Genomic DNA, 15,209 nt, shown 5'->3' with positions numbered 1-15,209 from the left:
ATCTTCCATGACAGCCCTTCAAATACTTGAAGATGGCTATCAACTCCTAGCCTTCTCTGCTTCAGACTAAACACGTCAAGTTCCCTCGACCTTTCCTCATAGGACATGGTTTCTAAATCTCTTACCAATCTGGCTGATCTCCTCTTAATACATTTTTAATGAAAATGTTAACACTGAAGTTGACACTGAATTTAGCCTAAAACAGATTCTGCAGAGAATAAGGAATGTTGAGATAAGTGAAATTTAATTGTAAGAAAATCAGATCAATTGCATGGGCGAGTGTTGCTCAAGTTATACCTCGAACATATATTGCTGTCTTAGCACAATCCCTTTGTAGCTTCTTCTATTACATTCTCAACCAAGCTATAGATTAGAGGAATGTTAGAACCAATTCCTTACCTTGAAGTTCAAAGAGGGAACTTGCATCTGTCGCCGTTTCAGACGGTGCTTGAGTAATAGGTCTTAGATATGACCTGTAACCTTTCAGTATAGAGGCCATGAAATAGAGAAACGCTTCCTGGATTTCTATGTCTAACAGATGTAGTTTGGACCCTGAATGAAAATCATAGTCGTTCATAGCCAGTTCCATCAGTGCATCATCTCTTGGTCTTTGTTGCACTGTAAATAAAAATCCAGTTGAAACATTAAAACATCACAAGCACCACCAGCAGCTTTCTTTCTACCCTCTACAGAGCTTATTTCATTACCAAGTTCATTATCCTATCTTGCTAAGTTCATTATCCTATCTTATAAATGATACGTGGTGTCTAGCTTTTTCCAGCAAAGAGCTCTGAGACTGATATAACTGATTTGCATCTTCAGTTTGAAAGCCCATAGCATGCTGACACACTGAAAGTGCGGTTTAATTTGCTTCAGGAACTCGTGTGTCAGAGAATTAACCTCCTAAGACAGGGACTGTGACCTTCCAGATATTGTTGGATCCCAGCTCTCCCAGAGAGACCACAACATTTGTCAACACCAGCTTTCTATGACACTGGAACACATCAACTAATGGAATTGCAAAGGGCAGGGAAGAAGCAGAAAAGACAGAAGCAGGAAAATGAGAAAATGAGGGATGTGCAGAGCATGGACAATGCTTATATCCTATGTTATCAATGGGTTTGTTGCTAGTTCTTTAAGTCAGGTCTTAGTTCTTAACTACAGTTTTTAGGTTTAGCAGATAGCATGCAAATCACAATTCTCTGAAAGGTACAAAAGATCCACACAATCACTTTTGCAGAACAGTAGTTGCTATGGAAACAATGACGTAATTGGTCTCAATAAAAACATAGTGACATCCATGCAAGAAAGGACAATTTACATAAGGTTTGAAATGTGTACAGTATATCAGTGAGTGGAAGAACTGAAGCATAACAGTAAAATATTCATCAGACTGCTCCTGTGTTGCTGTCTTTTGTTTCAATGGAGTTGGCATGTGCCTCCTGAGCCATCCTGAATTCCCTTAGGAGAATAAAAAAAGACTAAGAAGGAATGGCTTTGAGATATTTAATGAAAGAGGCAAGTATAAATCTCTACCTCTCTAAGCTAGATTTCAAGTAGTCTTGTGAATGTATTACTGCCACCTTTCATCCAAGGTTCTTAAGACAGTAGTTATGATTCTCCAGACATCCATACAACCACCCTGTGAGGTAGATAGATTAGGCTCAGAGAGAATGATTGGCTCAAGATAAACGTCATAAAATTTTATGGCTGAATAGGAATTTGAATTCACTTGCATTCACTTGCTGTGAAAACATACAGAGGAATATGGGTTTCCACAGCTCTGTTTGCATTAATTAGCCACATAGAGAGGAGAAAAGCCTTATTTGCAGTTGTTTGCAACTCTATTGTAGCCCTACAGGAGGCAAGTTTACAAAAGACCTACCTAATAAGCTGTAAACAAGGGTTTCCTCTCATTTCCTCCTCTTTGTTATCTGACATCACAGAGTTTAAAACAAAAAAGAGTTTTGCTGACAAAGAGAAGCTTTGCTGGCCAGTCCTTGCCAGAACAGAAAAGAAAATTCTTGATTGTGTGCTGGTGTGGTGGCTCTCTGCATTGGTTCAAGCAGTTGCACCACCTGAACTACTGTGAATGGATCCGTTTTCATTTTCAAAAAAAGTAGTAGAGGCAAAAACTACAGGTGGTATTGGTGGGATTTTGGTTGATTCGTTTTTGCATCATGTGGTCAGCAGAAAAATAGATGAATCAATCTGTCCCAATCCTGGAACATTTCCTACATTTTTATAATCACTCTTTTAGTCTGGTAAATTAACACTTCTACCATACAGCATACCATACAGATGGTGACAGCAGCCATGAAATTAAAAAGACGCCTGCTGCTTGGGAGGAAAGCGATGACAAAACTAGACAGCATCTTAAAAAGCAGAGACATCACCTTGCCGACAAAGGTCTGCACAGTCACAGCTATGGTTTTTCCAATAGTGATGTATGGACGCTGATGACATTTCGGCGCCAGGTCACAACTTTCCTGTTCCAGAAGGTTTTTAATTGAAATAATATCAACTATGGGTCCTGACGGCAATTTTTAGAGTATATATTTTAATTGTTTTATCTTTTTATTGTATTTTAACTGTTGTAAGCCATCCAGAGACCTTTGGGTAGAGTGGATGGCATATAAATAAAATAAAATAAAATGGAAGTGAGAGCTGGATCATAAAGAAGGCTGATCGCCGAAGAATTGAAGCTTTTGAATTGTGGTGCTGGAGGAGACTCTTGAGAGTCCGCTGGACTGCAAGGAGAACAAACCTATCTGTTCTGAAGGAAATCAACCCTGAGTGCTCACTGGAAGGACAGATCCTGAAACTGAGCCTCCAATACTTTGGCCATCGCATGAGAAGACTCCTTGGAAAAGACCCTGATGTTGGGGAAGTGTGAAGGCAAGAGGAGAAGGGGATGACAGAGGACGAGATGGTTGGACAGTGTCACCGAAGCGACCAATATGAATTTGACCAAATTCCAGGAGGCAGTGGAAGACAGGAGGGCCTGGTGTGCTCTGGTCCATGGGGTCATGAAGAGTCGGACACAACAACAACACCATACAACATCTATATATGGATATTAATAAAGGCCATCTTCACAGCAGCTTGGACTTTTTAAAGTTCAAAAAGTAAGTCATAACACTGATACTACAATACAGATACAGTGGGGTCTTGACTGGAGAACTTAATCCGTATTGGAAGGCAGTTCTCAAGTCAAAAAGTTCTCAGGTCAAATCTGCATTTCCCATAGGAATGCATTGAAAACCATTTGATCCGTATCTGCTCTTTTCCGTCCGTAGAAACTAATGGGAAGCTGCTATTCCGCCTTCGACCACTAGAGGGGGATATTTTGTTTCTTTTTTTCTTAGGTCAAGAAAAGTTCAGGGAAGGCAAGGAAAAGACAGTCCAGGCAGGACAGTACCAGGCAGTCCGAAGACTGTCTCCCAATTCACTCTCTAAACGCTGGGAGGAGTGAGGAAGCAGACAGGCACCCTTTTCACTGGCCAACAGTTAACTGAAAGTTCAAATTTTGCACTTTCCCTGCCTCCCATGTGGTTTTTTTTTCAGTTCTTAACTCAAATCTAAGTATGTAAGTCAAGTCAATATTTTCCTATGAGAGTGGTTCTTAAGTCAAAATGTTCTTAACTCGAGCCGTTCTTAAGTCAAGACCCCACTGTACCTTTTCAGGCACAGTTATCTTTTTAATTTTCCAAAATGTTAAAATAATGGATTCATAATGTTCCTACTTTACACAACCCTTAAGAAAATCCTCAAGTTACTTATGGGAAATTTTTCTTTCAGGTCCTTGAGCTTGGAAGTAATATTTTTACACCAATTATTTGTCTAACAAGTAACACTTTGCAGTAACAACCTGCAAAACCAAATATTTTGCTTAACAGTCATGGCTCTGATTCATCGCTTCTCAGTGGAAGAGAGGTACAAGGGAAGTGAATTCTAATATTATATACCTTTATAATCAATTTGGTGTCAAAACCTATCTAATCACTTTAACAATATTCTCAATCATTTCTGAAGACACATCTTTTATGAGATGGCCAAATATATTCCCTTTCTTCAGGTGTTACAGATGTTGTTTGATCTTGCCACCAACTTAACATGAAGCTTATTTTCCACAGAATAACAATCCGTTAGTATTCTACAAAATTTAAGTAACTGCTGTTTCCTGACCCCAGAAAATTAACAATTTCAAATGTTTTCTTGGGTATACCCTCATCTTCTAAAGTTTATCTTATATTTTCACATTAGCAGGTATCCAAAATGTGAGAAACAGAATAGGAGCAAAAGCACTCAAAGCAATATTTGACCTAGCATATTTGCGCCTACAATGACATACAGTGATTATCCAGGATTCAGGGAAGCTACCCAGAGATACTAGGCACTGATCTTGATACTTTGTTCATGCAAGGTATGTTCTCTATCAAGCTACACTCTACTCCAAAAATTAGTTATTTTATTTAAAATATTTTTATCCCATCTTACTCCTCGAAAGGACCCAAAAAACTTTCTGTACCATGTGTACAGAGTAAGACACATCACATGTTTTTTTCCTATAGTTTGAAATTAGCATTTTCATTATGTCCCCTGAGGTCAACGATTCTTCTATACAAGATAAATTATATAACTATCAGAAAACATGAATTTGGTGAACCAACACAGACGACAATATTTATGGTTTTTTCACATACATTCTGCTAGCTGTTGATAGAGGTTGTTTAAGGTGTTCATCAGGTTTTTACAAGGTTTCTTTGGCAAAATCTTCCATGCAATATTTCTCTTATCTCCAAGTCTGGAATAAAAAGAGGTGTATTGTGGAAAAAAACATTTTTAAAATATTTTAAAAATATTTGGTCAAATACAAAGAACAACAACTAAAGTTGTCTGCATAAATGAAAACCGCTACCTCATATGTAAATTACTCATTATTTCACTACATATTTAAAATATGGTTGTAAAAGGATGGCATCTTGCGAAATGTCCTCTTTTGCACTTTGATTTCTCATGTGTCTGCTCTACTCTGTTGCTGCTGGAAACCCTTGCAAGGATGAGCAGTGATGCCTCTTGTTTTTGGCCCTTTCTACAGGATGTACTCACTGAGCATGCTGTTTGTTTCTATGAATATTTAAATCTCATCTTCTGCCCTACTTGATTCAGCTTCTCCTCTCTTTCACAGAATCATAAAAGCATAGACTTGTAGAGCTGAGAAGGATCCCAAGGCACCAAACCAGGAAATCCATAATTAAAACATCTCTGACAAATGATCTAACTGCTCTTTAAAAACCTCCAGTGAAGAAGAGTCCAGTCTTCCCTTTGTTCTCCATCTTGCTGCCTCCAGTTACGGTTAGTAACAACATAGTTTTCTTGAAGTATGAGAAAACTGTAAATATCAGACATGTGAAATCTATATGACACAGTTTAATTTTAATTTCAAAAGGGGTAGAATTAAGCAAACTCTTCTGCCCTCCTTTTCCTAATAAAATTGTTTTGTAGCAAATGTAGCATAACTGGCACTAAATGTATGCCTCAAGGAGAGACAGGTCTTGGATTTACAAGGTTATTAATAACTGGACATTTTGGAGGTCAGTGATTTATAGGGTCACCTTAAGTGAGAAGCAACTTGCAGGACTTAACAACAATACGAAGGCAGCTGATCTTCACAGGCAGGCAGCTTGGCTGGTTGTAAATAAAGACATGAATGAGAGATCACCTGCAATGACTGCTCCTAGCCCACCAGCTAATTGTAGTTGTCCTTCAGATTATATAATCTAAAAAAGCAGGCTTTATTCATGTAGAGCTTCCACTCTTCTTTTGAGGAAGACTACTTGATTTTAACAACATAAAGAAGATTGTGAGAAACAATGGCTGAAATCCATTTGTGCACTTCCATGTATAAAATGGTGATGATGTCAACAGAAGCAGCAGCAAATACTCACTGATGAAAGGCTTCCTTTGGTAATTTTGGAGTGAAAGCAACTTTGCCATGTTTTGTATGAGTTAGGTGCACCTTTAAAATTGCCTTTAATTAGCAGCAATTTGTCTTTAATTGGCAAAGTACCTCTGATTATAACATATTCACTGTTGTGCGCACAAAGCTGCACAACAGGATTCCAGCCAATATGCATTTTAAAGGAAATTAATGTGTTCACGTATCCTATTCGCAAAGGCAAATAGGAGAGGCAGGCAATCAATATTTATCTGTGAGCATATTACTTCTTTATCAAGGAATGTCATACGGAAACACAGTGATAGTTCAGACATGTATTTTAATATTTTGATAACTGCTGGAACAACTGCGGCATTAAGGATGCCAGCTGGGAAGTCCAAAATTCATTATGTAGCCTTAAGTAGATCACTACACTCTGAACCTTAGCATTGGTATATCTTATAGGGATGTTGTAAGGATTACTGAAATAATACATTTATAAAGTCTAAGTAGTAATAATAATTAGGAGCTTGTGAAAGACTCCTAATTATCAACATCACAAAATAAATGCTAATCACCTCAGCCACAATACTTTTCAATTCCCTTTGCATGGCAAAAAGAACTATGAGATGCAGGGAAGTACACTTCACTCCAGTAAATTCTTTCAAAACAGTACAGAAAAATACTTAATGCTTACTGTGAAATGGTGCTTGTATCTAGGTCAACACAGCTAACATCTGGTGGCGGGTCATAGAGATCAAAATATCTTGAATCAATTCCTACTATGAATGGACATGGAGCACTCAAAACATCTGCCAGGGCTAGAGGGCACAGAGGAATGTATGGGCATGGCCAGTGGAAAGGAAATATCATCTTTAAAAAGAGAAGAAATTCATTTTACATAAACAAAATGGTGTGCTTCAAGCAAAGGTAACAAACAATCCCAAACCATTTCTCACATACTACACATCTTTAACATGAACACAGACTGTCAGTTTCACTCATATCAATGAAACGATAAACAGAATCTTCTGAGAAACTGAACAATGCCATCCGTCTAACATATAACTGTTTTGCCTAGTAAAGAGGCAAGGGCACAATCTAGGAAGTTCTTCTATGCAAGCCCTAATGATATGGTTGGGAGTGAGGCAAAAATAACTTGAACTACTTCAGTCAAGCTTGCACAGAAAGATATCCCGGAGAAACATTCAAAACATTTCTGAATCACCACTCTGTGAATACGATGTCAAGGTAATTTACAATACAGCAATGAAACCAATAAAAGAGAATAACTCCCAACAAAACCAAATGCTAAAATGCACATATAACAATTTCCCCTCTAAACTGCACATCTGCATGGGTGTGCACATCTGAGCCAGTGTTGCTGTCCATTTGCTTGCAGCAAGAACCTCACATGCAATGGAGGAGCTCCCGCCTGGCACTCCGGAAAATAAAAGGGAATGTTGATTGCTATACAACCAATACAATACTGTCTGAAACCAGACAGGAATAAAAGTTTGGCAAAACAGTAGTGCTTTTTTAAAATCAGCTATTCAAGGGGCGAATTTAACATATGTATATGGGAAAGGAATTCTGCAATGTGTTGCTCCAACACACAAGGCGCTGTCCTGGAACTCTACCAAACCCATACTTCTTTAAAAGGATAAGACTCTTGGATTATGAACATGGGTTCTAGACAAATTCATATGAATCAGACAGTCTCTCAGATATCCTGGTCTCAACCAAAAGTTACTTAAAAAGTAAGAGCCATAACCGTGGACTGGATCTGGAAACAGGAAACCAGTAAGACTGTATCAAAACTGTTTCTGTAACTACCAGCATTCCCTTCTAAGCCATGCGCGCACTTGCTTGCCCAGAGCACCATCAGGGTAGCAAACAGGGTGCCATCAGCCAGTTTGTTTACTTCTCATTTTGAATGAGCCTCCACCCACCCCTGCGCACATGGAGCAAGGCTCCCGTGCAGGACAGAAACTTAGAGGGAATGTTGGTGACCACCACATTAGCTGATGTTTTCAAACTCTTTCCAAGTGTACCTCATGCCAAGTGCAAGACAGCAATGCAGACAAAAAGTGATTAAGCTATGGTCCATAGTAGGTTATACTCAGGATCCCAGGTTGGTCTGCCTACTGATCAATGGGATATCTGTGTGGTCTGAATTAAATTTCAGTTCCCTTCCATAGCAAGGGCACACACTAGCTGGAGCTGGAGAAAGGGTGCTATTTGATTGCTCCTCATCACACAAGCAGCACTGGACCAAGAACATCCTCAAACTACAAAACTCAATTCTTCAAATGTAGTGCAATCTTATTTAAAACAAGTTGTACTCTCAATACTAAGCTGGCATAGCTACTGACCAACAACATGTCTGCTAGATCTGGAATGAATTTAAATTTATTCACTCACATCCAGCCCCTCAATACCCCGGATAACACTTCAGGACTTCTACAACCTTCTTGTCAGTTGTAAATCTTATGGGTACATGAAGTAATTGGGTTATGTCATCTGGAGTCTATGAGATGGATCTCATCAGCATGATAAGGTCCAAACCACAAACCCCAGGTGATGTCTTCGTTACTTAATGTAGACATTAAATATCACGGAGAACAAAATAGAAACATGAAGGAACTCTGCAAGACAACTGGGTTTGGAGCATTGTTCCTCCTTGACCATGTTGTGCAAATACTCAGCAAATAGGATTGGAAATGGAACACAGAAGTACACTATAATTAATAGTGTCGGACGCCACCTGAAAATTTGAGCAGAATCAGAAATGATGCACTCTTTTTGTCTACAGCACATGTGTCAAACTCAAGGCCTGTGGGCTGAATCCGGCCCACCAGGCCGTTTCATGTGGCCCTTGCAGTGTTGCCTGCTACTGTGCAGTATACAATACTGTACGCAGGTGCTTACTCGGTCACCCATAATGCTCTGCAAAGATGCTGGGAATCCACCCAGCGGTACTTCTAATCCCAGTATTCCAAGCAGCGAAGAGTCAGAAAGTGATAATTGAATGAGGAGGACTATATTTAATATGATAAAGAGTAGATACATTTATATAGTCTTACAGATACAACCGGCCCTTTGAGGGAAACCATAATGCTGATGTGGCCCAAGAAGAAATTGAGTTTTACACCTCTGGGCTACAGTACCTCCTGATACAGCAAACTGAGACTTTGTAATATGGTAGTATCTACATTGCAATTGTATTTTATGGTGGTGGCTATGAAACATTAACAAACTGGGGTTTGGGTAAAAACATGGTTGATTTTGATTAAATTCCATTAATTTTATTGATTGATTGATTGATTGATTGGATTTCTATCCCGCTCATCTAGACCAAAGCTCTACTCTGGGCGCTTTACAAATTTAAAAACAATAAAAACAATAAACATATATTATAGATGCAAGATGGCGAAAGTATAAGAAATCAAGATACAGCAGGAGGGGAAGCCTGCCCAAATAGCGAGGTTTTAAGTTTATTCCTGAAAACACCCAGAGAGGGAGCCAGGTGGATCTCCACGGGCAAGTTGTTCCAAAGGCCACTGCCAAGAAGGCCCTGTTCCTCGTCCTTTTCTTCAGCCACCCGGCCTGGCTGGAACAAGTGACTCTGGCAGAACTGGGTGGAAGAATGCGCTCTCCAGATATTGAAGTCCTAAACCGTTTAGGACCGTAATTGAAAGAACTTTGAAATCAACATGGAAATGAATGGGCGGCCAGAGTGGGGGAAATATGATGGTACCTTTTCACCCCAGTAAGAAGTCTGGCCACCACATTCTGTACCATCTGAAGTTTCCGCGTCAGTCTCAAAGACAGCCCCACTTAGAGTGCATTACAGTAGTCTAATAGTGAGACTACGAGCACCAAAGTGGACCAAAGTGGTGAGCACCCCCACATCAAGACAGCAATCCACCGAAGGTGGAAATGTGCGGAACAGACCACTGATGACACCTGGGTCTTCGTGGTGAGTGCCAGGTCCAGATGTACACCCAAACTGCGAACCTCACTCTTGGTGGTAAGAGTCACATACCCCCAAAGGAGAGGGAGTTTCCCAGACCACTGATGTCTGGTATGCCCACCTGAAGGACCTCCATCTTGCCCGGATTCAGCCTCAGTCCATTCGCCTGCATCCCTTGCTGAACAGCCTCCAGGCAATGCTCGAGGGACAAAAGAGTATCCACTGTTGTTGGAAAAAAGGAGATGTAGAGCTGAGTATCATCAGCGTACTGATGACACGAAGCCCCACATCCCCTGATGACCCCTTCCAGCAGCCTCATATAGATGTTAAATAGCATTGGAGAGATAATCGAGCTTGAGGAACCCCACAATTGAGGCTCCACGGGGCCAAGAAACTCTCTCCAATCTGCACTCTCTGGGGACAGTCCTCCAAGAAGGAACAGAGCCAGGCAAGAGCCAGGCCACAGATTCCCAACTCGGAGAGCCTCCCCAGGAGAATACCGTGGTCGACGGTATCAAAGGCGGCTGAGATATCAAGGGGGACCAGCAGAGACATTTTGCCCCTGTCGGCCTCTCTCAGTAGGTCATCCGACAGGGCGACCAATGCCATTTCCATGCCGTGGTGCGGCCTGAAGCCCGACTGGAATGGATCCAGGGCATTGGTTTCGTCCAGAAGAGCCTGCAATTGATCAGCCACCACCCTCTCAACTACCTCGCTGAGGAAAGAAACATTGGCGACGGGCCTATAATTACCGATATCATCCACTACCAAGCTCGGTTTCTTCCTAATGGGCCTAATGAGTGTCTCCTTGAGAGAGGAGAGACCCATTAATTATCAGAGGGACCCATTAATTAATGGTGAGACCCATTAATTATTGCAGTAGCCCATTCAGATGTTATAGGCCTGGCTGCTTTGATTAGCCAGGCCGGGCAAAGGTCAAGGCAGGAGGTGGTGGCGCGACAGCGGTCAAGCACTCTGTCCACCATTAACAGACTTGAAAGGGTTTGGAATGTTTGTTTTCTCATTTCCTTTTGCTTATTTTAAGCCTGTGCAAATACTAATTTGTCCATACTTTGGCTCTGATTTTGTTGGTACCTAGTTTCACTTCTTTTGCTTGCTAACTCCTAGTGCATTTCATCCATCACAACATTTAAGGCTACTTCTATTCCACAATCAGGCTTAAACCCAGACTGAAAATGATCCTGATAACCCATTTCACCTAAGAAACTTTGGAAAAGTGATGTCATCATCTGTATGAAGACTCTATCAAGAAAAGGGTTGGTGGGAACCAATTAAGGCTTTTCAATAAAAGTTTTATTACTGAATCATTTAGTAAAGCTGAAAAAATAGTCCACCACCTCTGAAGTTCTAATAAACCATGATGGGCACAGTCTAAGGAACAGGTGGCCAGCTTCACTCATTCAAGCAGCACATTCATATCCTCAGGCAAAGCCCACAGAAATTCATCAATTCTAGATAGACAGCTTCACCAGCATTTTTGGACCAAACTCAACACTCTGAAACTACATGAAAAGGAGAGGACAAATCACAGATGTGAAAATGATAAATACAGGTCCATCTGCACAAACATCTTCAAAAGATAAAAGCAAAATAACAAAAAAAAAATTTAAACACATGATTCCCAGCATGGAACAGAAATCCAAACTCAAAGAGCTGCTTAGGCTTATGTAAGGAGCACTCAGTGGAATTTTTGACTTTATTTATTTCAACACTTGACCTTAATAACATACCACAAACTGTGTTTGAAATTCACCCTCAGTTTGACATGCAGCTGGTGTTCAGTCTAAAGTTCTTGAGCTCACACAGTTATTTTCTAAGCAGTGATGGCCCATGGCCACGGTATCAAACAAAAAACATGCATTTTATTTCAAATTATACTTGAACTAAAAGATGTAACTAATAAATTTTGAGGATAGCTTTTAGCGCCTATTGAAACTTCAGGTTAAATTTAGGTCACGCCACATAACCAAATAATTATCGTTATTTTCTATACAATACTTTTAATCAGATATATTTCAAAAAATCAAATGCAACTTACAGAGACAAGTGCTTCTGTTACACTGGTAAGGACAGAAGGTCGTAAAGAATGGATAAGGATTTTATGTTCAGTCACTGCAAATACAAGGAGATTTATAGCATTTTCAGGTCCAAGATTCTGGAGAAGAGCAGAAAACTTGCCACCACTAGTATTTAAGAAAGGAAAAGAGAAGAGGAGGAAAAAATAATTAGATATCTTACATTTCTTTGACACTTTTCTTCGAAGAAGTTTTTACATTCCTACCATACATCTGTGATTACAACGAGGGATTACCCCCTAGACCAGTGGGTCCCAACCTTTTTGACACCAGGGACCAGTTTAGTTAAAGACCACTCTCCCAAGAAAGGGTGTGTGACATGCATCTCAGCGTGCATGGGGTGCGTGCATGTGTGCATGCAGGAGGCAGGCAGGCTGGCACTCTGTGTGTGTGTGTGTGTGCACGCGTGTGCTGGAGTGTGTGCATGCAGGAGGGTGGGAGTGTGCACGCATATGCATACGCACACATTCCTTCAGTCCTCAAAAATCTGTCTTGGCAGCCCGGTCTTTCCAAGCCCATGGACCGGGACCAGTCTGTGGCCCGGGGGTTGGGGACCCCTGACAATGCTGTTTGATGGGATTTTTGAAATATACTCCAAAAAAAGTAACTTTTCCTAATACTTTTCTTAATTCTTAACATGCACCCACTAGTGCAATGGCTTTTTTCTTCTGTTTTCTTTGAAAATTTGCTTCAAATATTTTCACAGTTACACAGAGTAGATTTTAGGAGCATGGAAATTCTATCCCTACTTCTATCACAAAGCTAGCTCCCTTAACAGAATGATGTAGTGGATCCTGCCCAGTGATTTCTCTGAACATGTTACCCCCTCCTTCTTGCATAGTTCATTAGGAAATGGCCACATTCACACATGAATAAGTCAGATCTCTTAACATATCCCAGTTTACCGTGGACAAACAGTATGATAGTGTATTCAAATTGCACATACTGTCTTCACTCCTCCTTTCTGCAAGTGAGTAAAACTGGCTGGAATCTTTTGTTGCTCTCAAACAAGCCAAGACTGACAAGCCAATGAAAATTTTTTATTGTCATTTGCTTCCCACCATACCAGCATGGCTTATTACAAAAACGTTCTATCTCTGGTTTGTTTCACCCAGTAGCTTGAAGAGAAGATCAAAGAAATGCAACTGTAAGCAAGGATAAGCTGATAATTCAGACTCACTGAACAGATAAGACCATGATGGATTAGAACTGTAGTAGACTGGAGGATAGCAGAAACAACCTTTTACAAACTGATTTGAGTTCTTGCTCTTAAGTCATTCTATACAGTGAGTAAAATTTCAATCTTTTCTTATTGTTAAAACAAGGAAAGATAGTTCTCTTTACAGTGGTACCTCGCAAGGCGGCGACCGTGCTAAACGACAAATCCGCATAATGATGACTTTTTGCGATCGCTATAGCGATTCGCAAAACAGTCATTCCAATGGGGGATTTTCGCTGGACGTTGATTAGGTCCGTGCTTCACGAACCATTTGTTCGCAAGACGACGATTTTTTCAGCTGATGTCGCCTCCGCAAAATGGCTGCCCTGTGTTTTCCGGACCCATGGTTCACAGGGCAGCCATTTTTACAGCTGATCAGCGCTTGTAAAATGGCTTCCCTATCGGCGATCTTTGCTGGATAACGAGGTATTTTCCCCATTGGAACACATTAAACTGGGTTTCAATGCATTCCAATGGGGAAATGCTTTTCGCATGACGACGATTTCGCTAAACAGTGATTTCAATGGGATGGATTATCGTCGTCATGCGGGGCACCACTGTACTCCAAATACTTGTCCTACATCGCTAGTTTTTAAATCACTCCTCCCATCTCTCAGCTAAAACAACATCTACAAACATCTCTTTTTCTCTTACCTCAGTGGTAGAGGTGATGATATAGGCTGACTAAGAATTAGATTGTCATGAGGTGAGAGCTGGGAAAAATAAAAACAGATATTTATATTTATTTTATGTTTGTAAATCAGATAATATGTAACTTAGGAACAGATTGAAAAACTCATACTGTATTCTGTTATTAAATAATTAAATACAGCAAAGGTATATACAAGAAATACAAATTCACGAAATGACTCATGAATATTGCTACTGTTTATTCCACTTTGACAAAGGGGAAAAGACTACAATATATCTGGGAAGAGTGTTGGCCTGTCATACATATCTAATATTCCAAGGCAATTTATGTAAACATTCATTATTGTCAAAGGATGAATAACGTTGCCATGGTTAAAACAACCTAATTCTTAAGTATGTAGATCTTCAATGCTAATCCTTTGAAAATTATGATAGTTGAAACATGTTGCTTAGCACAGTAAGAGTCAGCCCACTGAATGAGTGGGGATTTGGTGACTCCTCTGTAAATTCAATTGATTCAAATGGGCTTACTCTAGATGTGACTGATTACAATAAAAGTCACAACTACAGCAGGCCCATTTAAAACAATGGAATTTATGGAGGATAAATTCTCCAGTGATTTAATGGGTCTACTCTAGTTGTGACTACACTAAGCAACAAGATTTCAGCCCATGAAAAAGAAGTTGTGGTCTGTCTCCAACACTCAAACAGTTTAATCTGATGCAGTTTAAACTAGCTTACACATTCTAACCGCTTAATTAAAGTAACTAATTTACCCTCTTTATTTATTTATTTATTTTATTTATATCCTGCCTATCTGGTCGGTTAAGACCACTCTAGGCGGCTCTTCTGGAAAGCTTCCTTAGAGAAATCCTTGAAAAGGCCCACAAAAAATATCTAGATTCTATGACAAAAGCATTTCTACTATGGTACTCCTACATTTACTCATCCATCAAGAAGCACACGAGTTGTAGGTTACAGTCCCTTCCACACCATGTAACATTCTATAGTTCAATAGTGCTAACCATTATGTATCTTATATCCTACCAATTGATATATCAAAGACCCTCTGTTGGACTATAACAGAAATAAAACACATACATTTCTGCAAAAGACATTTATATATTTACAAATATTTTGGTATGATATTTAGAATTTATAGTAATTTGATGGGTGGAGAAACAGAAGATTAGGGGAAACATCAAGTGTCCAAAGTTACTGCAAACACAATAAAATCCCAAATACACATTCAGTAGCAAACATGTTTAGTAGGTAATAGTGCGTCCAACTGCCAGGAGGCCGTGTCAACTAAGGGGAGCGAGATCT

The 15,209-nt window shown here is 39.9% G+C and overlaps 1 protein-coding gene across 3 annotated transcripts in view; it reads right to left on the bottom strand.

The window, feature by feature from the left end:
• The window catches only part of DENND4A (DENN domain containing 4A), a 95,484-nt gene that overhangs the window by 39,790 nt on the left and 40,485 nt on the right, over positions 1-15,209 (bottom strand). For all 3 annotated transcript variants that reach the window (XM_020805674.3, XM_020805676.3, XM_020805675.3), the window contains exons 8-12: positions 13,887-13,945; positions 11,977-12,121; positions 6,639-6,814; positions 4,707-4,807; positions 400-618 (exon numbers count right to left, since the gene is read on the bottom strand). In XM_020805674.3, coding sequence (XP_020661333.3) covers positions 400-618; positions 4,707-4,807; positions 6,639-6,814; positions 11,977-12,121; positions 13,887-13,945 — 700 coding nt within the window. The remainder of the gene's footprint in view (positions 1-399; positions 619-4,706; positions 4,808-6,638; positions 6,815-11,976; positions 12,122-13,886; positions 13,946-15,209) is intronic.

Source organism: Pogona vitticeps, chromosome 12 (assembly GCF_051106095.1).
Source record: "Pogona vitticeps strain Pit_001003342236 chromosome 12, PviZW2.1, whole genome shotgun sequence".
Classification (NCBI taxonomy): domain Eukaryota; kingdom Metazoa; phylum Chordata; class Lepidosauria; order Squamata; family Agamidae; genus Pogona; species Pogona vitticeps.
Note: the sequence above shows the minus strand (reverse complement) of the source record. Positions and strands in the feature narration are given on the sequence as shown.